The sequence below is a fragment of the Neomonachus schauinslandi genome, chromosome 10 (assembly GCF_002201575.2).
Source record: "Neomonachus schauinslandi chromosome 10, ASM220157v2, whole genome shotgun sequence".
In the NCBI taxonomy this organism is placed as follows: domain Eukaryota; kingdom Metazoa; phylum Chordata; class Mammalia; order Carnivora; family Phocidae; genus Neomonachus; species Neomonachus schauinslandi.
Genome location: NC_058412.1, coordinates 76,794,208 through 76,821,746, shown reverse-complemented (window position 1 = coordinate 76,821,746; position 27,539 = coordinate 76,794,208). Strand labels below are relative to the sequence as shown.

The 27,539-nt window shown below is 41.0% G+C and overlaps 1 protein-coding gene across 1 annotated transcript in view; it reads right to left on the bottom strand.

Annotated features, from left to right (window-relative positions):
- The window catches only part of VWA3B (von Willebrand factor A domain containing 3B), a 208,277-nt gene that overhangs the window by 105,371 nt on the left and 75,367 nt on the right, over positions 1-27,539 (bottom strand). The window contains exons 8-11 of the mRNA XM_021701230.1: positions 20,845-21,041; positions 13,268-13,422; positions 7,656-7,794; positions 6,467-6,598 (exon numbers count right to left, since the gene is read on the bottom strand). Of these exons, the coding sequence (XP_021556905.1) occupies positions 6,467-6,598; positions 7,656-7,794; positions 13,268-13,422; positions 20,845-21,041 (623 nt within the window). The remainder of the gene's footprint in view (positions 1-6,466; positions 6,599-7,655; positions 7,795-13,267; positions 13,423-20,844; positions 21,042-27,539) is intronic.

Below are 27,539 nucleotides of genomic sequence, written 5' to 3'. Positions count from 1 at the left end.
CTAAGACTGGGGTACCAAAGTCCCCAAGTAGAATTGCTGTATTTGTCTATCATTTCTTTTGACTCCATCAGGTTTTGGTCCATGTATTTTGAAGCTTTGTTGTTTGGTGCATACACATTTAGGATTGTTGTCTTCTTTTTTCTCAATTAAAGTATAGCTAACACACAATGTTACATTAGTTTCAGGGGTATAACACCATGACTGGACAAGTTTGTATGTGCTGTGTTCACCACGAGTATAGCTAGGATTGTTATCCTCTTGTTGGGTTGATCTTTTTATTATCATGTTAAGTCTCTAGTAGTTCTCTTTGCTTTAATGTCTACTTTATGTGATATTAACATATTTACTCCAGATTTTAAAAAATTAGTGTGTATATATCTTTTCCATCCTTCTACTTTCAACCTGTGTGTTACTTTTGAAGGGAGCTTCTTACAGACCACATAGAGTTGGATCATGTTTTTGTCTACTCTCCAGTCTCTGTCATGTAATTGGTATATTTAGACCATTTACATGTAATTACTGATATTTAATTAAGCTTCCCATTTTTTGTTTTCTGTGTATTTCCTCTGTTTCTCATGTACCTTATTTTTCCTTTCCTTCCCATGGATTATTTGAACATTTTTTTAGTGTTCTATTCTGATTTATTTGTAATGTTTTTGAGTGTGTTCCCTTATGTAGTGGGCTTCATGGTTGCTCTAGGTATTTTCTTATGCATATGTGTAACTTATCACAGCCTCCTGATACTGATGGTTTACCACTTCAAACTATCCTTTCCATGTAGGTCCCTTGTCTGAAGTACTTCCTCTATATTTATTATACACCATATTAGATGGTGTTAAACTTTTGCTTGAACCATAAAACATGATTAAAGCAACTCATAAGGTTACAGATTCTCTGCTATGTTTACTTTTATATACCCATCCTACTGTTCTTCCTTTACTTCTGAAGGTCCAAGCTTTCTTCCTATTTGGAGAGCTTCCATTAGCCATTCTTTAAGGATATGTCTCCCAGCATCAAATTCTTGTTGTTTTCCTTCTCCTTCAATCCTGAGGATATTTTCACCAGAAAGATGATTCATGGCTTACAGTTCTTTTCTTTCAGCACTTGAAAAATGTTGTGCCACTTCCTTCTGGTCTCATGGTTTCAGATGAGAAACTGCTGTCATTTGAATTGGTATTCCTTTATAGTTTATGTGTCATTTCTCTTTGGCTATTTTCAGGATTTTTCTTTGTCTTTAGTTTTCAGAAGATTAAATATAATGTGTCATGGTATGGATTTCTTTGGTTTTACCTATTTGGGGTTTGCTTAGGTTCTTGAATTGTACTTTTTATGTTGTCAACCAAATTTGGGGAGCTTTTAGCCATTACTTCTTTGAATACTTTTTCAGTCCCACACTCTTTTCTAGAATTCTGATGGTATGAATATTACCTCTTTTTTACTGTCCCAGAGATCCCTGAGGCTCTGTTGGTACTGGCATCAGTTGATTGCTCTTCTCAGTCAAATGTGGATTTCTTGGATCTTGGTATGATGAGTGATTTTTTTATGTCCTGGACAATTTGGTTACTATATTAGGAGATTATTCCCATTTAAATGTCATTTAGCAGGCAGTCACCCTGTTCAAGTTTAGCATGTTTATTTTAGCCTATGTTTGTGGGCTTTAGTTCCAATGACAATTTAATTTTCTACCCCATGCAATCCTATTCTGGTCTGCTTTGTTCTTCTTGTGCTGCTGGAGCTCCCACTCAGTTCCTATTTGGTGCTGTCTGTAGGAAGCCCAGGAAAGGCACGTCTCTGGGCTGCCTAATGGTGCTAGGTGACCTTCTGGGGTATACAAGCAGAAGCTGCTGAGCCTGACTCTATTTATACTGCTGAGTTGAGAGCAAGAAGACACAAAGCTTTGCCTTTGTTGTTGTTGCAGGATTGGACTTCCCATTGGTGCCCCAGTTGTGAAGCTGGGACAATCAGGGACTTTGCTGTTGCTAGCAGGTCATGCCACCTACAGGTGACCTGGTTTTAGAAATGCCCCAGGCTTTGCTGCTGCCACTGCTACAGCTGTATGGGATCACCTGCCCGTACCCCAGGCGTGGAGTGCAGTGTGAGACAGCCTGGGATGTTGCTATTGTTGCTGCTGCCAACAATCAGACCACTCGTACAGTGCTGTGGCATGGGGGGCAAGGGTGGCCGAAGACCTTACTGCTGCCATTGTTTCTAGTGGATCAGACTGCCCTCCAGATTTGGGTTGTGAAATGGCAACTGGGCTGCTGGAGCTTTGCTGCTTTTGCCGCTGCCGGCAGACTAGACCCCTTGATAGGATCTGAGTTGAAGAACAGGGACTGGGATAGCCATGGCTATACTATCGCCACTGCTTCCAATGAACTGGACTATGTGCCAGGGCCTGGGTTGTGGAGTGGAGTTGAGTTTGGGGATTCTCACTAGATCTCTGTTGGGCCTACCTTTTCCCAGTGCCTTTGGTCAGAGAGGTGTAAATACATGACTCTCTGCATTTGTCAAGACCCATAGATCTACACACCAACAAGAGTGCTGTGTACAAATTAAAATACAATTCAACTAGGATATGGGGGAACTAACGTACTAATGAATGACATAACCACACTGAAGTAGTTGGGTAAAAAAGTACCTGACTTAATAACTTTAGAAAACAGTTTTTTTGACTGGAAACTGTCAGGCTAAAGAGAGAAAGAATTATGTGTAAACAGTGCACTCCAGCTGATTAGTTTGTTTCTCAGAGTATGGGTTAGAAATTCTGAAACTACTTTATATGTATACTAGGGTTGAACAAAAAAGTAAATACATTACAGATAGCGATAATCAGGTTTTTCATGGGCAAAGAAGTTACAAATAAGGAAATACATTCATGACAAATAAATCCTTGGTTGTGGATGGGTGCAAGAGGTATTAGTATAAACTCATGGTTTTATTTTTCTTCTTTAATGAAAATACAGATAAATAGATACAGGAATATAGCCGCTTATGCACAGATGGGATATTATACATATATTTCCCATCTCTCTCCACTGAGAGGACCTAGAAGCAGTGAGTTCAGTAGCAGCAATAAGCATACCTCAATGCCCAGATTTTGGTTTATAAACACCATTCTCTAATAAAAGAAACAAGGGTTCTTTGGAGATGTGGTAAACTCCAGGGTTGAGGCTAGGAAACTAGAAGATGATCATGAAACATCTCATAGAGCCAGAAAGTAAGGAAGTATTCAAGAAAAAGAAAAGCTAGATGCATATGTGAAGGACACAGGGGGCAACCTAAAAGAGTCCCCAGTGGCCAAAGTGGGAACAAGCTTAGTAACAAAATAAATAGCAATAGTATTATTACTGAAAGAGTAAATCAATATTCATGAGTCCATAATGAAATAAATATGATTGATGAATAAATAAAAGGGAGAAAGGGGAAACTCAGTTACAGAAGAATTCTAACACATAAATGTAAAAGGAATGGAGGAAACAGAAAGTCACCATTAGAACAGCACAGTAATAATTTTGTAGAGAAGACCTACCACTGAATGCTAAAATTAGTGGGTAAATGTTTAAGAAACAAAGGATATGTGTATAGCCTCAAAGTATCTCATCCAAAACATGTCTTATCTATAAAAAGAAAAAAATAGTAACTTTACAGGGGAACAACCTGGCAGATGCCACCTTACCCAAATCTCAAAGTTAACATCACAAGTATTAAGGCATATCAACATCATACACTACTCAACATGATGCACTGAGGAGGACGCATCTCCTCTGTGGTATTCTAACTCCAATCTAACTATGAGAAAGCATGAGATAAATCTAAATTGAAAGACATTCTTCAAAACACCTGATCAATACTCTTCAAAAGCGTCAAAGTCATGAAAGACGAGGAATCACTGAGGACATGTTACAGACTGGAAGAGACTGAGGAGACTCTGGAACTAAATGTAATCTGGGGGGATGAGTGAAAGAGGAGAAGGGGATTAAGAGGTAGAAACTTCCAGTTATCAAATAAATAAGTCATGGGGATGAAAAGTACAGCAGAGGTAATATAGTCAATAATATTGTAATAATATCGCATGGTGACAGATGGTGACTACACTTACCGTGGGGAGCACTGAGTAATGTATAGAATTGTCGAATCATTATGTTGTACACCTGAAACTAATATAAAACTGTATGTCAACTATATTTCGATAATAAATAAATTAAAAAAATAAATAAATGTGGGCGCCTGAGTGGCTCAGTTGGTTAAGCGACTGCCTTCGGCTCAGGTCATGATCCTGGAGTCCCGGGATCGAGTCCCGCATCGGGCTCCCTGCTCGGCAGGGAGTCTGCTTCTCCCTCTGACCCTCCTCCCTCTCATGCTCTCTGTCTCTCATTCTCTCCGTCTCAAATAAATAAATAAAATCTTTAAAAATAAATAAATAAATAAATAAATGCAATGTGGGACCCTGGATTGAATCTTGGAACAGAACAGTAACATTAGTAAAAAGACTAATGAACTCTGAATGAAGTCTGTGAATGAAGCAATGTGATTTTCTTAGTTTTTGTTTTTGTTTTGTTTAAATAGACTTTTTTTTTTTTTTTTTTTAAGTAGGCTCTAAAACTAACATGGGGCTCGAACTCAGGATCCTGTGATCAAGAGTCCCATGCTATACGGACTGAGCCAGCCAGGTGCCCCCTGAGATTTTCTTAGCTTTGGCAATTGAACTATGGCTATGTCAGATGTTAACATTAGGGAAGCTGGCTGAAGGGTAATACAGGCACCCTCTGTACTATCTCTGCCACCCTTTTGTAGGACTAAAATGATTTAAAATTAAAAAGTTAAAAACACACACACCAAAAAACTCCTTCAACATTTGGGCAGCAGAAATGTAGCTCAGATGATAAACAGTACAACTCTTCTTTCTGAGCCCCATCTCAATAGTCTTGTTGACAAGCCCACTGTTCAGGGAATGTTGAAAAGATGGTAGAAAAGCTAGGAGAAAGCCAGACTAAAAATCACATGAAAGATAGTCAGGAGTTAGTGCCTCTTTTGCACCTGCTCCCTCCCTGCGCCCCCAGGAGCCTTGGCCCAGACCCCGCCCCCAGCTTGTGCTCCTCTGACCCTAGGACTGGCTATGCCTGCTCGAGGAGCTACAGCTCTGACACCAGCACATGGCACTGTCAGAACACCTGAGTGGTAGTCCTGAATTCACTGGATTGATTCCTGAGCCAAGAGAGTCAAAAGAATATAGAGAAATCTGATCATCTTGAAAATAAATTTTGCACATTCAGCAAGCGAGCAAGAGAGCTTCAATGAAGATTTTTGAAGAGAACAGAATCATACTTTGATTTTTAGCCATTTAGATGGCTGGTTCTACTCATTAGTAATTTTTGTATAAAGAAGCACCATTAATGTTTTTATCTAATGATATTACATATATAATATCTTGTCATGACAAACCCTAAATTAGTGGGCTCTGAATTAACTATTACCTATGGTCTGTAAAAGGAGGGAGCATATATCTCAAGTAACTTCACTGGTTAATCCTGGAAATTTATCAAGTTGGGTATGAATTGGATATTCTTTCCCAGGATAAGGTGGCCAGTTAGATCAAGATCTTACCGGCATCATTATTTCTTACAGAATCTATTTCTCCCTTCTCCCATTTTTTTAAAAAACCCAATCCCAAGGGAATTTGGTACATTCCAATGACAGCACAAGCAATATTCAAGGAGGTTTACTAGTGTCCATTTGTGGCCCCCTGTCAAATCTGGGACTCTAAACTCAGGTACTGAACTATTTTAAAGCTGTCTGTGATCTACATCTGACTTTTTGAGAAGAGCCATTAGTTTCAATTTTAGCATATCTCAAATATCTGGAATGCTATATGGTTCTGGAAAAAGAACTTTTAAAAAATTAAGATAAGCTCAAGACAAGAGAAAATTTAAGGAAAGGAAATTCCTTCCTAGTAGTCTGTGTAAATGCCAAGAGGGGTAGCTTTAAGGTTCTCCAAGTAAAAGGCAGCACTGAAGAATTTATTTCACTTTCTCACTGTATCTTGCTGCTGCCCTCTCTCTCCAGCTTCTCTCTGTGTGTTTCCACCAGTTCACTACTTTGGAACAAAATCCACTGGCAAAAATAGCTGCAATATAATACTTGAAACAATAACGAGCTCTCAGAAAGATCAAATCTGAAGGTTTGAGTACAAAAAAATTAAATTTTGAAATTTATCTTCATAAAGGGGCTGAGATCTGAGCCAACGGCAGCTCTGGAAATGGTGTCTTGTGAACAAAGTCTTATCTAAATGTTAAGATAGTGACTCATGAGCTTAGATGAATGTGACTATTGTAAACAAAATGAGTGTGCAAAACCCCTGCCATCTTGGCACTCAGAGCCCTTTCTCAAGAACTTCCATGGCATGAATTAACTCAGTAGGTGATCAAGTCAGGCTTCTTCCCCCAGACCCGGCCTCCATCTTTCTTACCTGAATGTCTCTAACCCAGGACTGAGCCCCTCTCAAATTATCTTCATTTATTTCAACAAGTTTTTCCTGCCAAGCAACTGCTTGGGCGTCAAACTGCACAAAATTGAATTTCCTTTTATATTTCAGCTGTTCCTGTAAGAGAGAATTATTATTTAACCATAACACCACTCAGATGTAAGAAAAGGTTAAGACAGGTCACAGTTTGATAAGTTTTAGTCACTATTATATCTATTTTCAGTTCTGGAAGCTAAAAATTACATGCGAAAGAAAATCTTTTCCAGTACAAAAAATATTTAAATAAAATTTACACAGTTTGGAGATTACACTTTACAAATGTATGTATGTATGAATATATTACATATGTTACACACATGCATAAGTTTTTATATATAATATGGCATTAAAAGTTGTTGTCTTTAATAGTAGCATTGATGGTATACCGCATACTCACAGGAAATGCAATCTGCTTAAAGTAGAGAAATCCAAAATGGTGTCACTGTTTTGGTAATCAAGTTTTCGTAAAGGCTATTCACTTGTCTTCTACCAGCCCGTATTTCTCCAGTACAGGCTTCTCAAATTAAAACCTGTATTTTGTACTCGCAAACACTCCCCGCAGTGATCTTCTGTGGTAACACTCCCACCAATGCCATTAATTAGCGACAGTACCAGGATACCCATCTGTAGGTGTGGGGGCTAGCAGTTAGGAGAGCAGTCTGCTTTAGGTCACACAGTCGGAGGCACCACAGGTGGAATAGGAACTGGAAGCTCCTAAGCATCAGCCTACACTCCTCCCACACATCAGTTCCGGGGCCAGTGCATGCAACACTGCTAATAAATACTGGAAATTAAAATAAAAATGCTGAGCTGAAGAGCATCTGGAAAACAATGGAGATGTGTGCACACCACAGGTTTCAGGACAGAGGAAACATGAAGCAGTGGACACCGAAACTCCCTTAGTAACCCATGTGTTACAGAAAGGACCCTGCCACAGGAAGGGTCTGCCTGCGAAAGAGAACTGATGATTCTCTAACTGGCAAAAGGGAGCTTTTATCTAAGGTGGCTTTCCTGTGAATGTCTGAGTGCAAACCTCACCTGTGTACCTCTCATAACCAGTGCAGGTGAAGGCTGCTGCAGATGCATTCATGATACAAAGGCCCCCAAATCCATGCACCTGACAGCTCCATCTAACCTGTATAAACTGGATGATCTTGTCCTTCACCAAGTCCAGTTTGCTCTTCATTGAGTGAGATGTATCAATGAGGACATAGATGCAATCATTACGTACTTTTCCAAAGAGGATTTGACTTCTATCCTGTAGCCACTTAATCCTAGGCAGGAAATAGGTTGAAAGTGAATTTTTAGAGCCTGTGGGCAATGTCAGCATCTTCCTAAGAACTTAATAATACATCTACAAAGGCCAAGCTGTGCTGTGTTGGTTATGCACAATCTTCTGGGAGTAGATTACTCATTTGGAGGGTTTTCTGTGGAAAATCCTACATTTGGGCTGGCTCCCTCATCACTAACCCCCTCCACTTCTCCATCATCAATCCAAGTAAAACAGAACTAGGAAAATCAATAGGACTGAAAAATAAATCCAATACTGGGTTCCAAAGCCAAAAGTAAATTACTTCCTCAGTTATGACTTCAGACCATTTGTTCTTTTAACCCTGCTGACTACAGTCAAGTTAGTAATGCCAGCACATTCCTGAAGCTTCAGTGAAGCTTATGGACAATATCAAACAACACCAGATCCCTACAATAACTAAGCATCAGACAGTTGTATGAGCAGGACTGCTTCTGTGATTGGGACTCAGGCTCCCATAACAGGATGTAAATTAAGTTCACAGCCTCAGCCAAGACCTGGAGGAGGGAGCAGAGCAGATGGAAAAAATACTTGAAACTGAGTTCAGAGTTCACCAAGGCTAAGCAACTAGAATTTGTAGGCAAAATAACGAAGAAGAGGTTGCTGCATAGAAGCAGAGAGGGTGGGAAGGGATGGGGAAAGAGAGAAAAAAAGGGGAGAGAGAATGGGCTCTGGCCATCTGCAGAGAGTACCCTAAAGATTTTGTCTAAGTAATGATCACGGCATGCATGTGAAGAAACTACTAAAGCTAAGGAACAAATCACCATAAAGGAGTAAGTAGATAAACACCTCAGAGCTTACACAGGGCTACTTCATCTTCCAAACAACCAGAGGGGGAAAGCCTCCTTAATACATGGGACATCAAGGAGAGTCCTCATAAGGGTATTGCCTTAGTAGTAGAAGCAAATTAGCCCTGGACTAAAGGCTGACCTAGATCTATGTTAACATAACTTAAAAGCAAGCCCCAGAGGATCAAAGTGATTCCAAGGAACATAACTGCATCAAAGAACATGTATTTTAAAAATACAGCAAAATCCAGGACCCAAGAATGTAAAATTCAAAATGTCTGCATTCCAGTAAAAAATTACCAGCCATGCAAAGAAGCAGGAAAATATGACCCATAACCAGAAGAAAAACAGATCAACAGAAACAGACCCTAAAATAACACAAATACTGGAATTAGTAGAAAAGGATGTTACACAGCTATTATAAATATATATAATCCATATGTTCAGCAAGGTAAAGTATAAGCAGAACAAGGAAAGGAATGGAAAGTACAAAAGGAAACTTACAGAGATGTACAATTACCAAAATTAAAAATACACTACATGGTATTAACAGACATTACACTAGCAGAAGATCAGGGAACCTTAAAAAGGACATTGCAATAGGAAGCAATTTAAAATGAAACACAGAGAAAAAGCCTAAAAAAAATAGAGAATAAGCAACCCATAGAACAACATCAAGGAGCCTAACATATGTGTAGAGACTAAGAAAAAGGAGAAAGAGGGAAACAGAAAAAATATTTGGAGAAATATGGCCAAACGTTTCTGATTTTGATAAAACAATATACCCATATATACAAGAAGCTCAAACAACCTAAACAGAAGAAAAATGAAAAAAAAAACCCACCAACACACATCATAATATATAATTTGAAATTCAATGATAAAGATAAAAAAAAAGCACCCAGAGACAACATAAAAATAATATAAGAGTTTTCATCATAAATCAAGCAAGGCAAAGGACAATGGAGAAATATTTTTAAAGTACTGAAATATAAAACTGTAAACCTACAATTCTATATAAAGCAAAACAAAAAAAAATCTCCCAAACATAAAAGTAAATTAGAGTCTTTCAGACTAAAACAGCTGAGGCACTTTGTTACCAACAAACCTGCACAAGGATCTATACAAAAGAATAAAGAGCCACAGAAATATCAAATATGTGGATAAATACAAAATATATTAATTCTCATTTTAAGTCTATTTATATGACAGTTGATTATTTATAATGTATTGTGGGTTTATCGCATATGGAAATAAAGTGTAGGACAACAGCAGAAAAGACAGAAGGGGCAATGGAAGTTGTAAGATTTTTATGATATAGATGAAGTGAAATATTATCTGAAAGTAGACGTGGTAAGTTAAAGATACATACTATAAGTGCTAAAGCTATCATACACACAACAAAACAAAATAAAGAGGTAGAGTTTAAGCCAGTAGTCGAAATAAAATGGAATCATAAAAAATACTCCAACAAAAGAAGATAGAAGAGTAAAAAGGGAACAAAGAACAGGTGAGACAAAAAATAAACAGCAAGATCTTAGATTTAAATCCAACCAAATAATCACATTAAATGGAAATGATCTTAATACTCCAATTAAAAGGCAGAGATTAGAAATGGCTATTATCAAATCGACAAGAGATAACAAGCGTTGGTCAGGATGTGGAGAAAAGGGAACCCTCCTGCACTGCTGGTGGGAATGTAAATTGGTACAGCCACTGTGGAAAACAGTATGGAGGTTCCTCAAAAATTAAAAATAGAAGGGGTGCCTGGGTGGCACAGTTGGTTAAGCATCCAATCCTTGGTTTTGGCTCAGGTCATGATCTCAGGGTCATGAGACCCCTATGTCGGGCTCCATGCTCACCATGGAGTCTGCCTGAGATTCTCTCTCCTTCTCCCTCTGTCCCTCATGCTTGTGCTCTTTCTCTCTCTCTAAAATAAATAAATAAATAAATCTTTAAAAAAATAGAAATGCCACATAATTCAGCAATTCTACTTCTGGGTATTATGCAAAAAAGAAAACACTAACTTGAAAACATATATATGCACCCCTATGTTTACTGCAGCATTATTTACAATAGCCAAGATATGGAAACAACCCAAGTGTCCATTGATAGATGAATGGATAAAGAAGATGTATATGTATACACACACACACACACACACACACACACACACACACACACACAGAATGGAGTATCATTCAGCCATAAAAAAGAATGAAATCTTGCCATTTTCAACAACATGGATGGACCTTGAAGACAATATACTAAGTGAGATAAGTAAGACAGAGAAAGACAAATACTTTTATCATCTCTCCTCTATGTGGAATCTAAAGCAAATAAAAAGAAAACAAAAAATAAGTTCATAGATACAAAGAACAAGCAGATTGGTGGTTGCAAGAGGCAAGGTGGGAAAAATGGCTGAAGAGGACCAAAAGATAAAAAGAAACAAACGAAATAAACTCAACCAGGGGTTGGGGAGGGGATAAATGGTAGCTATTAGGATCTTTTATCTCTAGTATTTAAAATTTTGTGATGATGTATCCTGGATGGGTCTTTATTACCCATTTTCTAGACATTCCTTGCAACTTTCTTTTGGTTTGGAACCACTGGTCTTGCAGTTCTGAAATTTTTTCTTAAGATCTCCCCTTCATTTTATATATGTCCATAAGCTATCTATTTGTATGTATGCGTGTATGTTAACATCAACCATGGAGTGCTTGGGTTCTGCTTTCAGAGAGACTGCCTTCATCTTCCAGCTCTCTCACTGAATAGTTTTTTTTAAGATTTTATGTATTTATTTATTTATTTATTTGTCAGAGAGAGAGAGACACACACACAGTGAGAGAGGGAACACAAGCAGGGGGAGTGGAAGAGGGAGAAGCACACTTCCCGCTGAGCAAGGAGCCCAATGCGGGGCTCGATCCCAGGACACTGGGATCATCACCTGAGCTGAAGGCAGACGCTTAGCCAACTGAGCCACCGAGGTGTCCCTGAATAGTTATTTTGGCATATTTTGAAGAGCTCTTATAATTCTTAATATCTATCTATTTATCTATCTATCTACATAACAGTCTTTTCCAACTTTCTGAGTGTGGTATTTTCTATCTTTCTGAGAAGATTAATAAGTTGGTTCTCCAGTTTTGTTTTGTTTTGTTTTTCACTCCTTACATTATCTTTGTTTGCTTGTTTGTTTGTTTCTAAGAACAATATGGCGTTTAAAAAAAAAAGGCAGAGATGGTCAGATTGGATTTAAAAAACAATACCCATATATATCCTACCTATAAGAAACCTATTTCAATATAAGACTCAAACAGGTAAAGGTAAAAAAAAAAAAAATAGAAAAAAGATAAAACATGCAGAAAATGATCAAAAGCAAGCTGGAGCAGCTCTATTGATGTTGGACAAAGCAGATTTCAGAACAAGGAATACTGCCAGAGATAAAAAGGGACATTTCATAATAATAAAGGAGTTGATTCATCAAGAGGACATAACAACCCTAAATGTACATGCACCTACTAATAGAGTTACAAAACACATGAAGGAAAAAAATGACAGAATTGAAAAAAGAATGGGCAAATCCACAACCATCGCTGGAGATTTCAACACTCTTATCTCAACAATTTGTAGAACAATTCAACAAAAAATCAGTAATAATATGGGAGACCAAAACAAACTTATCAGCCAACTTGAACTATTTATAGCACACTCCACCCAACAAAAGCAGAATGTGTAGCTTTTCTTCATATTCTGGGCCACAAAACAGGTCTCTATAAGAACTGAAATCATACCATATCCCTCTGTCCATAGTGAAATTAAAAGCTATCAGGAAAATCCACAAATATTTGAAAGGTAAACAACATATTTCTAAATAACCTTTGCTCAAAGAAGAAATTATAAGGAAAATTCAAAAATATTTTTAAGTGAATAATCTGTGAGAGGCAGCTAAAGCAGTATCAGCAGAAAATTTAAATGCTTATATTAGAAAGAAAGGTCTCAAATCAGTGACCTAAGCATCCATCTTAAGAAACTTAAACCCAAAGTAATGAGAAAGAAGGAAATAATAAAGAATAGAAATCAATGGCACAGAAAGGGGAAAACTATATGGAGAAAAAACCCACTGAAACCAAAAGCTGGTTCTTTGAAAAGATTAATAAAATGGACAAACTCCAGCAGACTGAAAATAAAGATGACATCAGTTACTCACATCAGTTATGCACATGGGAAGAAATTGAATACATAGTTTAAAACCTCCCCACAAAGAAAAATTACAGGCCCAGATGGCCTCAGTGATGAATTCTACAAACATTTAAGGGAGAGATGGTACCAACTCTCCACAAAGACTTCTGTAAAACAGAAGAGGGGAGAGAATTTCCCAACAACCCCTGACACTTGGGGGGTGGAGAGGGACAAAGAGACCTGGCAGGGACCAAGTGGAGTGTCTTTTAAACAACATCCTTTTTCCCAGGCCTGAAACATCCCTCTTTATTGTTAACAACAAGGCCACCAGCAAGGCATCAATCAGATGGCAACCCTGACTTAGCAAGGTTAACTGGCTGTTTCTCGTGGTTAAGCTTTTACGAAGAGGTCAAGCAGATTTGAATTTCAAGAGAGACTAAACCACTTGTACCCTCCTGCAAATATACCAACCTCCTCTGAATCTGGGCAAGGACTGTGTGGATTCTCTCGCTGTACCATGTACACTTCTCCTTGGTAATGCAGACGTGGACCAAGCTCCCATCCTTCCAGGGAGCATGAACAAATCTACTGCAGTATTTCGCATGGACTGTCTTCTTGTTGGTCTCCTAAGGAAAAGACAAAGGATAGAAGCCACTCAGACCATTCAAAGTCATCTCCAGATGGTACCCCATCTTATCTTATTTATACAGCTCTTAGCACTCACTCCCATAGTAAAATCATTCAACTGTTGGTTCAACAAAACATGCACTGGGGCCTGCTCTATGTGGAGCCCTGTGCCAGATGTCATGCATGATGGTCAGAAAGACATGTGCAATCCCATCTGGGCCCCAGAGAAGATGTTTCCAGCAGGGAAACACACACACACACAGAGAAAGTTAGCAAGGCAGAGTACAGACGCTGGGTTGAGACAATAATAACTGGGCAATCTGGCAAAGAAGAAAGCATCCTCACGGACTAGAGGGTCAGGAGGACTACCTAGAGGAGGTGGGACTTGAGATTCACATAAAACATCTTTCCATTGTTACTTCCAGCTCCAAATGAAGGAAAGTAGCCAAGAACCCCCATTCCACACCTAGCACCCTCTACTGGCACATACAAAACTGGTCTGAGGACAATGGCTTCCCAAACAGAGAGCTCACCCAACCAATTTATGAATTTATCAAGAATGACTCCATGCCACCAGCAGTAAAATCTTGCAGGCAGCAGCAATACAATCCATAAACAAAGACCAAAATTCCTGCCTTCATGGAGATCACACTACAGGGGAAGAGCTAGATAATAAACAATTACACAGCAGGTCAGACAATGACAAATTCTATGGAAGAGAATGGAGAACAGGGGATGGGAGGATGAAGAAGCTAAAACCTGAAAAAAGAAAGCCATAAAGAGAAGAAGAAATATGAACAGAGACCAACAGGAACAAGGAGTGTGGCCATATGGAGGTCTGGGGGGAAGTCTGAGGACAAAGCAAAGGCAAAAGCCCTGAGGTAAGAGTAAGAGTCTGCCTAGCATGTCTGTAGAATTTTAGGAAGGCTGGTGTAGTTGAAACAGAGTGAGCTAGGGGAAGGAGTAAGATGAAGCCAGAGCAGTATGAGGAGGGCCAGAAGCAGACTCCATAAAGTCCACTAGCTAATGGAAGTGACTCTAGCTTCTCTGAGTGAAAAAGGAACTACCCAAGGGCTTTAACATGAGAAGTGACACATTTTTTAAAATTAAGATATGATTGACATATAACATTATGTTACATATACAATATGATTTGATATATGCATACAGTACAAAATGATTACCACAATAAATTTAGGTAACATTATCACACAGTTATAAATTTTTTTCTTGTGATAATCTAAGATCTACCCTCTTAGACAAATGACATAATTTATAGTTTTAAGTTTTATTTATAATTTTAAAATTTAATTTATAAAAATATCATTTTAAAGGATACTGTGGTAGGGCACTTGGGTGGCTCAGTCATCTAAGTGTCCGACTCTCAATTTTAGCTCAGGTCTTGATCTCAGGGTCATGAGTTCAAGCCCTGCATTGGGCTCCATGTGAGGCATGGAGCTGACTTAATAAATAAATAAATAAGTAAAGGATACTGTGGTTACTCTGTTGAGAATAGACAGTAGAGAGTCAAGGGCAGAAGCAGGGAGTCAGGAGATCAGTTAGGTGGCATGGACCAGGGGTAGTATTGAAAGTGGCGAGAAGTGGTCAGATTCTGAATTACAGACACGTTATAAAGATAGAACTAACAGCATTTAATGAGAGGTCCGATGTGGATATGAGAGAAAAGAGAGGACTTAAGGAATGACTCTCTGGTTTTCAGCCCAGATAACTATAAAAATTGAGGTGCAATGAATTGATGGAAGGAAGATTATGGAAAAGTAGCCTTGAAGGGGAAGATCTGGACCTGTGTCTGATGTGCTAGGTTCAAGGTGCCTATCAGATATCCTAGTGACATGGCAAGTAGTCAGGAGGAAAGGAGGGAAGGACTCAGGGCTGGATATTCAAATGTAGAAGGCACCCGCATGCACACAGTATTAAAAGCCACAGGACTAGATGAGATCATGTAGAGAATGGTTACAGAGAGAGAAGGTCTGAGGACTGCACCTTGAGGCCCTTCAGCATTTAGAGGCTGGAGACATGGGAAAGAAGAAACAAAGAACATTGACAAAGAATAGTCAGTAGGAGGAAAACAGGATAGTGTGTACTCTGCAAGCAAAAGAAGTTCAAGGAAGTAACTAACTATATCAATGTTGATAGTAGGTCAAGTAAGAGCGAGACTGAGAACTGACCCCTGGATTTAGCAATTCAGGTATCCCTGGAAAGAGTGGGTTTTGGTGGAGAGGGGGCCTTGCCCAATTGGAGTGCATTCATGAAGGCATAGGAAAACTGCAAAACTGGAGAAAGGGAATGTATAAAACTCCTGAGGAGTTGAATTCTAAAGAGGAGCAGAGGAATGAGGCAAATGATGTAAAACTAGAGATAAATATGGGGGTCAAAAAATTGTTTTTTGGGGGTGCCTGGGTGGCTCAGTCGTTAAGCATCTGCCTTCGGCTCAGGTCATGATCCCAGGGTCCTGGGATTGAGCCCTGCGTCGGGCTCCCTGCTCCACAGGAAGCCTGCTTCTCCCTCTCCCTCTGCCACTCCCCCTGCTTGTGTTCCCGCTCTCGCTGTGTCTCTCTCTGTCACATAAATAAATAAAATCTTTTTAAAAAATTGTTTTTTGTTTTTTGGGGTTTTTTTGTAGAGAGAGAGAGAATGCAAGGGGAGGGACAGAGGGAGAGAGGGAGTGAGAATCTCAAGCAGCTCCAAGCCCAGGGCTCCATTGCATGACCCTGAGATCATGACCTCAATGAAAATTAATAGTTGGATGATTAACCGACTGAGCCACCCAGGTGCCCCAAAAAACTGTATTTTTAAGATGTGAGGAAGAACACTATGTTTGTGTGCTGATGGGAAAGATCCAGAAATGAGAACAATATTGATGATATAGAAAGGGGGAGAATGAGTAAATGCGGAATAGGGATCAGTGCACACACTGAGGGGCTGGCCTTCAACAAAAGTAAGGACAATTCAGCTATCCTAGAAAAAATAAGGTGGAACATATAGGTGCAAATGTTGGGGGATCTGTAGATATGAGGTGGATGCTTATGGATGTTCACGCCAATGTTCAGTGAAATGGGAAGCAAGGGTCACTTGCTGAGAGTGAGCAAAGAGGAGAAGATATTTGAAGTTTGATGAGAAAAGAGTAGACATCTTGGAGAATGAGCATCTGAGTGGTTTGGAAAAGCACAGAAGGACGGGTGGCAGCACAAGAGATCCATGTGAAGTTAGAGGTCAGGAATTTAAAGGGAAGCCAGGCACCATGGCTGGGTGCTTTTCTCTGATTTCTTCTAATGCAGTCATCTGTGCATCTATAAGGCAGAAAAGGCTGAGAGTTGAATTTAACCAGGGTTGGGGTTTCATAGATGAGCGCAATAATGTAAGAGAGGAAAAGTAGTTGAGCATGTATAAGAGGGACAAAAGGTTAGAGAGAACAGAGAACAAGGAGTAGAAACAACAAAATGTATCATCCCGGTGGGGTTGAAAGATTGGAATCAGGGTAGTAGAGGAAATGACCTTAAAAGAAGAGGTCAAAAAGTGGTACTTTCGGAATTGATTATGTGGGTTATGATGGTAGCGTTATTTGTAATGACAAGGTCAAGGGGATGCCTATGGCAGGAGTGGTAGAGAGGGGGTGTAGGAGGAAGTCACTGAAGAGGAGGTCAGAGAAATGAAAGGTCAGGGTGTGGGAAGGGTCATTTTCATGGGATTGACATTAAAAACAGCTGGAGCTAGGGACAGCAAGCCAGAAGCTATAATCTTCAATTACTGATGGGGGTGACCTGGGGCTCAGAAGATGTCAGCCTCAGGAGGTGCTATGGGTGGACATTCTGATGACATGGGAAGGGGGAGGGAGAATGATCAAGAAACAGCAATGAGGAATGAGGAAACAGCAATGAGGATCCGTAAGTATCCACCTCATATCTACAAATCCCCCAACATTTGCATCTATATGTTCCACCTTATTTTTTCTAGGATGGCTGAATTGTCCTTACTTTTGTTGAAGGCCAGCCCCTCAGTGTGTGCACTGATCCCTATTCCGCATTTACTCATTCTCCCCCTTTCTATATGAGGAATGAGGAGGGAGAATGATCAAGAAACAGCAATGAGGAACCCACCTCTCCCGCCCACAGGTCCAAGGCAAATAGGAGCGAAACCAGGGTCCTCAAGAGAGAACCCAGACAAGCAGGCGAAGGGAACACTGCAGGGCACTTGCTATCGTGGGTGTACTGACGACTTCTAGTGCCAGAGGGCACAGTGGAGGGAATTTAGGGGGCAAGAGGGTTGGAGGGGGCTCAAAGAAGGGATGTCAGAGCCACACAAGGATGAGAATTGAGAGATCTGTGGTGATTGATGTGAACAGGGTTGCAGGGCCTGATGAGATCGGTCTTGATGTTCCCAAGACAGGCACCAGGGGAACCACATCTCAGGCACAACACAAGGATGGAAGGAGAAAGATGTCCTCTCTCTTGTTCTTACCATGTTCTTGTCACATGAGAGTCTCCCTATTCTCCAACCCGTCACATGGCCTTTTCCAATTGTGTCTTATGCGCTCCCAGACGAAAACACACCAGACCATACATTACGTGAATGCGGTTGTCAGACAACAAAGTGTCAGGATGGGAAAAGCGCAGCGTGAGGGCCAGCAGATAGGAGTTCAAACCCTGCCATCTCATGGCCTAACCTCGCAGAGGCCCTATGGCTTTGTCTTCTTGTGTGTGCTATTAGAGCACAAATACTCACCTTATGTATAAAGCACATGGGCATTCTATAAATGCTCATTTCTGAGTCACAATGTTTGCAATTTAAAAAAAAAAAAAAAAAAAAGGAAGGTAACATGTACCAGGCATCTCCTAAGTGCCAGGCACTGTGCTCAGACATGCATTTTTTAACTTGGACTTTACACCACTCATTTTACAGATGTGGAGAGTAAGACTCAGTTAATTTATTTGCTCAACATCTCATAACTAGTAACTGGAGAAGTAGCATTTACACCCAGGTCTTCTTACTCCAAATCCAGAGCACACAGCCTGACACCTAGTGAAAGCTCAATAAATTTCTATTAGAGGAATAAATGGTGAGACTAGAGTGGGTTTGTGAACATCAAGGCTGCCTTGTGCACAAGCAGCATAAGCACTTATGAATGCAATGTGACTTAAGGGGTGCCCCAAATATCAACTTACTAGACTTTGCCTGAAATCCTCTAATTGGAAATGCATTTTTGTCTCCTCCTCATACCTGCTCATCCCTCTTAGAAACACCACATAGCAAGGCCTTTTTAGTCACTTATTTCTCAGCGTAAACAAGGTACCTGGATCCATCCCTACAAACCAGTTTTTAGAGTTACAAGTTTGAGGGATCTGGAGGAACCCTAAATAATCAACTTATTTCACAGCTTCAGTTATTCCCTACCTCACACACATCACAAATTTAGGTATAAATCCAGTTTCAGATCTGTAGCCCGAAGTACTGAAAATAAAATTGTCCCTTTTTCATCAATATTTGTGAATGAGGATAACTGTACTGTACACTTCTCAACTTCTACTATATTATTTTTTAGCACAAGAAATTTGAGGTAAAATTCCCCATTTATAAGCCACACTCTTCAAACTGTCCCTGTTAAGATTTCGTTCAAAAGCATCAAGAATAAGGAGAAATCAGTTTTAGAGATGGGCTTGAACATACCACATCATCACCAGGTCTCGCAGTAAGCTACGTTTAAATTGACAGGGATTGATATTTTTAAATATTCAGGGCCTATTGTATTTTAAAAATGAAAATCTAGTTACATACGATTTCCTGAACTAATAACATTACTGAATAATGACTACAAAATCAGAAAACTGTGCTGGGGGAGGGAACCCACAAATGAGATTTCCCTGCAACATGGCAATTACTCTGCATCCTGGTATATGAGACAGGAAACAAGTCTTCCGTCAGTTCTGCATTTTTCTTTTTCTTTTCATTTTCTATTTATTTATTTATTTATTTATTTATTTATTTATTTATTTATTTATTTATTTAGAAGGAGAGAGAGAATGCAAGTGGCAGAGGGAGAGGGAGCGAGAGAGAGAATGTTAAGCAGGCTCCATACTCAGAGTGGAGTCCAAAGCAGGGCTCAATCTCATGACCCGGGTTTGATGATCATGATCATCAATGATCATGACCTGAGTCAAAATCAAGAGTCAGACACTTAACCAACTGAGCCACCCAAGCACCCCAATTCTGCATTTTTCTCATCCAATTTTTACATTTTCCTCCTTGCAGTTCACTGGTGGAGCCCCCAAGGAAGGAGCCCTTCCTCAGGAGGACCTGTTGAGCCCAGTGGCCAGCCAGCCTAAGGAGTGGCAAAGAGAGTGGGGTCTCACCTCTGTAGGACTGACAGACACCTCAGTGGTGACACTGAATTGGAGCCTTGGAGGACACATAAAGTGACAGTTTATCAGAGGACCTTGATTTCCTCTCCAGTTCTCCTCTGGGCTGCTCTTACTGGCACATCTGCTCTGTTGCTCACATTTTGGTTCTCACTTCACAGTGTGGACCTGGGCCTTTATTACCTTCTAAAAGGGTTTTCCTTCAATTTTACAATTTTGGAATATTTACTTTATACTGATTTTGTTTCATATCGTGATACTTTTTAGTCTTTCTGTAATTCTAAACTTGCGATAATCTTCTGAGTACTGTCTACAAATCAATGTTTCTCAGAGTATGGCCTCTGGACCAGCAGCTTCAGCATCATCTGGGCCCCACCTCAAACCCACTGACTCACTCATGCTAAAGTTTAGGAGCCACTCATTCATTATCCTTCACTTGTGAGCCAGAGTCAGGCACTTTGAGAAGATGTATTCCTTCCAGACCCATTCACGCAACAGAACTATACCTTTCAAGAGTTTTAAATATACACCCTTCCGGTGCTATGATCCCTTAGAGGATTTGATTTTGTATTTACTGGGAATCCACTAGATGCTGGCTGGTAGTCACTAGACTAATGCATCTTTAAGAGAGTGACAATACAAGAGGACCATAGAGATGCCGGCTTCGGGCATCTTCACCAGCAGTTTCTCTCTTCCATTCAATATGGGGAAACAAAGGGCTTCTCTTTTGAAAAGGCTGAATAATTCTGAGACCCATAATGCCTGAATTTCTACAAACCCAGCTCCTGGCTTATGTATGATTATTGTATAATCCACTTATATTCAGAAACCATTCCCAGACTTGGTCTCCACTCCCACAAGTACCATTCAGAGAAGTGCAAGGTGGGAAACACAAGGGTATCTTCCTTCAGGAAAACCCAAGCTGGTCTCCCTCCACGCTGCCTCTCAACCTTGGTCCCTGCCCTAGGTTCTGATCTGGGGGAGGACTTACCCACCCAAGACATCAAGGGAAGCCCACAGCCCGGCCCAGGAGTTCACTTCACTCACCGCACTGGTCTGCACGGACTCATCCTCTGGTTTGGCTTTCACATCAACAACTCCATCAGCATGGCGGAAGCAGCAGTCAGCAAGGACGTCATAAAAGGTCAGTTTCTGGGCTTTCAAACCATATTTCTGAAGCCACTTCTTGGAATCCCAGGTGTCCTCTAGGTCTGACTCATTCTTGACAGAGGTTGTTCCTGATTCTATTTTTGGAATTACAGTTCATCAGTGCCATTCATATTCTATAAGCCATTTGTCCTGCACCCTCAACTTAATATTTACCAAGCTGGAACATGTTCTTTGTCAGATCACATTCATTTCAGGAAGCATGCTTTCTAAACCAGGACTGGCAAAGAATTAGTTCACAAGACCGGAAGGCAGGAATCTGCTGCCTTTCATCTCACTTCCTTCTCTACCTAAGTTGCCTACCCCATGTGTCTGTGGAGATGGCTGACAGACCAAGGCCATGTGTAAGGAGAGCATTAAACTTGGGGTCAGAAGCTTTGGGTTCAAGTCACGGGCTCTACCACTTATGGCTTGGCTAAGTTGCTCAAACTTGGGTGAGTCACAGCACTTAACCTCTCCGAGCTTCAGCAGAATTCTTTACCTGCAGATCGAAGAGAGCATCTGCTTGGCCTTCCTAAGTGTGCTGAAGCGATTCAATGAGAAAAGTCATGTGAAAGTGCTTTGTGGTGAGTGGGGACGAGAATTAGGGGCATGTAGCTTGTGTTGAGGTAGAAGTCAGTCAACCAGAGAAGGCTGGCAGGCTCCCTTCCAGGAGCTCTGCTGTTAGCTGTGGTGAATTTATTCTGATTCAGAGCCTGGCCCTCAACTCAGCAGGCTCAGAAACCTCCTATAGTCAGCTAGAGCACCTAGAGCTGTATCTATAACTCACCTTAGCTCACAGGTTAAAGTACAACCCAGAATGCTAATTGCCCAAATATTCCCAGCCTTCAACACGTTCCCTTGGTGTTTTCCCAAGGTTATCTATACTCTTTAAGTGGTGGGGGAGGTGCTCTGTTAGCTGAGCAGAACACCATACAACATAAAAGTATTCATCTAGGTGGCTCAAACCACTAGTGCCACCTAAAGGAGACAGGAGTATCTGGGGGTGGGCACAGAGGAGGGGGTGAGCAAATCTAAAGCTGAGAAGGAGGCACTGGTGTCTGGAGCGGGCTTACACTGGCCCATGGGAGCTAACTGTACACTTCTCCTCCCAACCCCATGCTCCCCAGTAGCACACTGGTAGGGTAAAATTGACCATGCTGGGAGAATTTACAGAATCTGGAAATCAGAGCTTTTTTAATTCCAGCAAGTGGACTGGCAAACATTTATCTGAATGCCACTGGAAGGAAGGCAGAAAGGACCCTGAGCTTTTAGTCCCATTGAAACCAGCAGAGCTCCAGGAGGACCAGCAGGGGGTGCTGGGCAAAGAGATGGTTTGTTTGTTTTTTTTTTTATAACATGTACTACTGCATATTAGGTCTACCAGCCCTACAAAGTTTAATTTCACTTAGATAAGTGGTTCTCAACTCTGCACACTGGAATTCTCTGAATTTTTTGTTGTTGTTGTTAAGATTTTTTATTTATTTACTTGACAGAGAGAGAGACAGCGAGAGAGGGAACACAAGCAGGGGGAGCGAGAGAGGGAGAAGCAGGCTTCCCGCAGAGCAGGGAGCCCGATGCGGGGCTCGATCCCAGGACCCTGGGATCATGACCTGAGCTGAAGGCAGACGCTTAACGACTGAGCCACCCAGGTGCCCTTCTCTGAATTTTTTAAATTCTGATGTCTGGGCCTTACCCATTTTTTTTAAAATGGTCTGGATATTGAGATTTTTCAAAGCTTCTTGGGTGATTATACTGTGCAACCAAGCTTTGGAACTACAGCAATATGGAAAGAGCTTTCTAAATTATGATTTGGTGATCCCATCAGTTATGCTTCTACTAGATACAGATTCAAGTTCAATTATACTTTTATTTATTTATTTTTTTTTAAAAGATTTTATTTATTTATTTGAGACAGAATGAGAGAGAGAGAGAGAGCGCGAGCACATGAGAGGGGGGAGGGTCAGAGGAAGAAGCAAGCTCGCTGCCGAGCAGGGAGCCCGATGTGGGACTCGATCCAGGGACTCCAGGATCATGACCTGAGCCGAAGGCAGTCGCTTAACCAACTGAGCCACCCAGGCGCCCCAATTATACTTTTAATAAAAAAGGAGCACTCAATATTAGGGAAACAAAAACACTACCCATAACCCATTATTATATTTAAGGGGATATAAAATCAGCATAGGATTTGAAGAAATAAAACACTTTAGAGACAACTATTTCTCAATAGTATGTAAAGGATCTGCCAAGTAATGCTACATGTCAGCCATGTCCTCAGATTTTAATAGAACACCTTTCAAATAATGCACTCAAACCTACTAGAGCTAAAACTTCTGAAAGAAGCTTGGTTTTGGCTTTTGAACTTTAAACCAGCCTGGCATCAAAAGCCCCTTTGCGCACTGTCCCCAGTTACCAGCAGTTGGTTTCTATGTGATTCACAAAGCCTCTTCTTACCCTGTATAGGGAGCTCAAATCAGAGGCTCCCCAGAGCTTCTGATCCCTGAGGTTCTCCTGCATGTTCTCCTGCATCACAAGGAAACAGCAAAGAGAACAGAGCCATTTTTGTCAGCGGGATCAGCCTCCTTGGAAAAACCCTTTGAGTGACTATTTTTCCTCAATTATTGTTAATTACATTCTAAGCCTTTGTCTCCTCTTTCTTCCAACTTTATTCTCCTCCCTTCTCTCCGATTAATAGGTGTAGTAGGAAATAAAATTTGTATTCAATTATGTCCATAGCAACACACAAATTAGCACATGTTTCTGCTCTGTTTTGGGGGTTGCCTTCTTTTAAAAAGACAAGAGCCTTTCCTCAATGATAAATTCAAGCTTACCACAGAAGGACTTCCTAAAAAACACATCAAACCAACTCTAACAAGGGATTCTAAAGAACCAGAGACTAACTTTTGACTCCTAGCTTCACCCAGGACTAGACAGCACAGTCACCCTGGGGGCATGATTGAGTCTCCCAATTACTCTCTGAAAAGGGGTCTCAAGGAAAACCCCAAAGCAACTTGAACTTCATAAAGGAAAGAAGGGGCAGCCAAGCATGCAAAAACAAAGAGCCTAGGTGCTCCGAAGCTGAAGAGAGGAGAGAAAGGGGGAAATCTTCCCACTTTCAGTGCTAATTACACCAATTAGTGGCTGAGTCTCATCTTCCCCAGGTGGGGAGGGGAAGGGCGTTATCCACTCCTTACAGTCACTTACTAAAGAGTTCTTTCCATCCCCTTGCAGTTACTTTAATTAAAAGTGTTACATAAATCCTCATTCATTCATGACAGAGATGAAAGCTCACAGCTCATCCTATATCATGTGAGAGATTGCTAAAGATTTTCTCTCTGTTACTCGCAGGAGAAGCACATAGCGGATCACCTCTATGCCACAGAATTAATGTGCCTGGTTGTCTCCATTCTACGTGTCGATCTCAAAACATGTTTTAATGAGCAAGACCTACTGGCCAATGCTTTTGAAACATAACTGCTATAGCCAGGGCCAGAGCAAAAAGATAAATTGTGCACTGTTTTCTGTGCCCACTCCTCCCCTCAAGGTGTCATTCTCCAGTGGCTCATGGCCATCAAGGACTTATCACCGTAACTGCCCTCCCCATGGCGACAGTTAATCTAATGTGTGAACTTGGCTGGGCCACAGTACCCATCTATTTGGTCAAAGATTATTCAAGATATTTCTGTGAAGGTAATTTTAGGTGAAATTAACATTTAAATCAGTAGACTTTGGGTAAAACAGATTACCCTCCATATCATGAAAGGCCCTCCTCCATTCAGTTGAAGGCCTTTAATAGGAAAAAGACTGAAGTCCCCTGAGGAAGAGGGGATTGTGACAGCAGACTGCCTTGGGACCTGAAATGCAACAGCAGCTCATGAAGGCTGGTTGGCCTGACCTGCAGTGTTTGGACTTGGTAGTTTCCACACTCATGTGAGCCAATTCTTTCAATATCTCAATCTCTGTCTCAACCTCTCTCCCTCTTTGTATACACACGCACACCCCCTGTTGGTTCTGTTTCTCAGAAGAACCTTGATTAATATGCTCCTCCTCCCCCACTGAAGATTGCTTGTCCAGCACCACATTCCTGCCATGTTAGGTCCTTGTGCCTTTCAAGGGAACCATTAGCTAATGAATACACCAGAGCTCTAGATCTGGAACCGACCTCAGAGAGCATCAAGTTCAATGTTTCTCACACTGTGGTCCACAAACACTACTTCTCCTGCATGTCAGTGGCTATTATTAGCCAGAAAGACAGTTTCTTGGCAAAAAGTTTGGGGAGCTTGAAAATAAACAGTTTCAACAGGTTCTTTCTCACAGGGCTTGTCTGAGGAATCAGCAGTGGGACTCACCATGGGTTAGAGGCATAAATAGTATTTCCTAAGGTTATATAGTTCCAGAACCTTTCTGCATAGAATATTTGGGAAGGCTTATATTTGACAGACCACAGTTTGGTACACACTTTCCAACATCCCTGTTATCATGAGTGTCATGAGACACTAAGCCAACACTTGGCTGCCCCACGGAAAGTGGCATGGCAAGGACACTGTGAAGTATTTGAAAAAGAAAGGTTCAGAAGAAGCTGAAAGTGACCAATGGAAAGAAGGAAAGGATGGGGGACAGGAAGGGAGGGAAGGAAGGAAAGATGGGGAACAGGGATGGAGGGAGGGAGGGAAGGAAGGGAGGGAGGGAGCGAGGGAGGGAGGGAGCGAGGGATGGATCAAGGACAGCTAGGAGGGAGAGAGAAAGGTGGCAACTGTTAGGACAAGAAATCCAGCTGCTTGCCTGTCAGACAAGTGAGTCGGCTCAGCAGACAGCACCTGTTGGGCCAAGGGTTGTCTGCAGGTGAGACAATGAAGCCCGCTGGGGTGGGCACCCAGAAGATGTGTTGACAGCGTGGCTCAGGAGAGCAACCTGTCTCTGAGCAGTCATGCACTTTGTTCACTATACTTGCTGAGTGACTGATATCTTCTGTTCATCTACAGTTGTGAAAGCACCATGTGCCGAGCATATTTGCCTGGCACTGCACAGAAGCCTAGAAAGGGGAGGAAGGGAGGCAGGGGAAGAGAATGGTAACCCACCAATATTCTGCAGAACTGACTTGCTAGGCAGGTTTGGGTAACTGTTCTCTGGAGTGCCCCAGGGGTTATACACGTGAGGGCTGAGGAACAAGAAGATGCAGTGATGTGCCTGAAGTCACATCTCTAATATGACACTAAGTCAAATGGGCAGTTGTAGCGTCAGTCCTGAGTGGACTAGCGTACAATGGGAAAGAATTTGGATGAATTTTAGGCCCTTTCTCCCCTGGAATACCATGAAATGATTTTTACTTCTTCCTTTAATGCTTGTAAAAATCAAAGCAAAATCTCTGTGGAAAAGGATTCCATGGCTTACTCAGCTTGTTTGTAAACCAGTGGAAAAAATGATTCCAACCCTGAGTGTCTCTAATTCCTATAATCTCAGTGGGAAAAGGAAATTGAACAAAGGCAGACATAAAGACGGAAAAGCACCAACAGTAGACAGGAGGTAGGAGAGGAGCTAACATCATCTCAAAGACAGTGTTCCACATTTCCCTTACTTTCTCTTCTGCCTAATTCTGAAAGAAGGAAACTGAAAAAAAAATTTGCTTTACACGTGGGCTGTGAATGAGGCAGCTGCAGGAAGAAAGTTTAAACTCCAAGGTCTGCAACTGGCTATTGATAAATAAGGAGCAACAGCCAGTGACAGACGTGCATGGAAGCTGAGAAGAAACCATCGGCAGAGCACACATTCCAAGCGAGGAATCGCAAAAGCCACATTTTAATGTGTCTGCATCTACAATGACATTTAAAATAAACTCAAAATACTTGAGGATCACCGACATAGGCCACAAATTACGTCTGGCAACTATTTCTTTAAAAATGGTGTGACGTGTCAAGATAAACCAATTCAAGATGCTTGGTATAAAGTGGAAAAACCAAGATTAAGAATTGAGAAGGGGACTGATTGGGGGAGTTTGGGAACTTTAGATTGAGAACATGAGGGTCACATGGTAATGAGAATGGGAACCATTAAGCAGAGTCGGGATACTGGGATGAAACCAACAGAGAAATCTGAATCTGCTTCCCTTGGGAAATTAAAATAGTGCCACTTTTTTGATCCTGTGTCACCAATGCCAAGGTTTGGGTTTTTTTTAATTGTTAGCCTATTTATTTCATGTATTCTTTAAAACCTTGTTTGTTGAAACTGAGGGTTCTAGAGGGGAGGCGGTGGGGGGATGGGCTAGCCCGGTGATGGGTATTAAAGAGGGCACGTATTGAATGGAGCACTGGGTGTTATATGCAAACAATGAATCATGGAACCCTACATTAAAAACTAATGATGTAATGTATGGTGATTAACATAACATAATAAAATTTAAAAAAATAACCTTGTTTGTTGAGATAAAATTCATATACTATGAAACTAACATTTTTAAAGTATACAATTTAGTAGTTTTTAGTTTATTTACACAGCTGTGCAACCATCATCAATGTTTCATTCCAGCACATCTTCCTCACCCCACAAAGAAACCCTATACTCATTAGAAGTCACTTCCCATTTCCCTTCCTCTCTCCCCA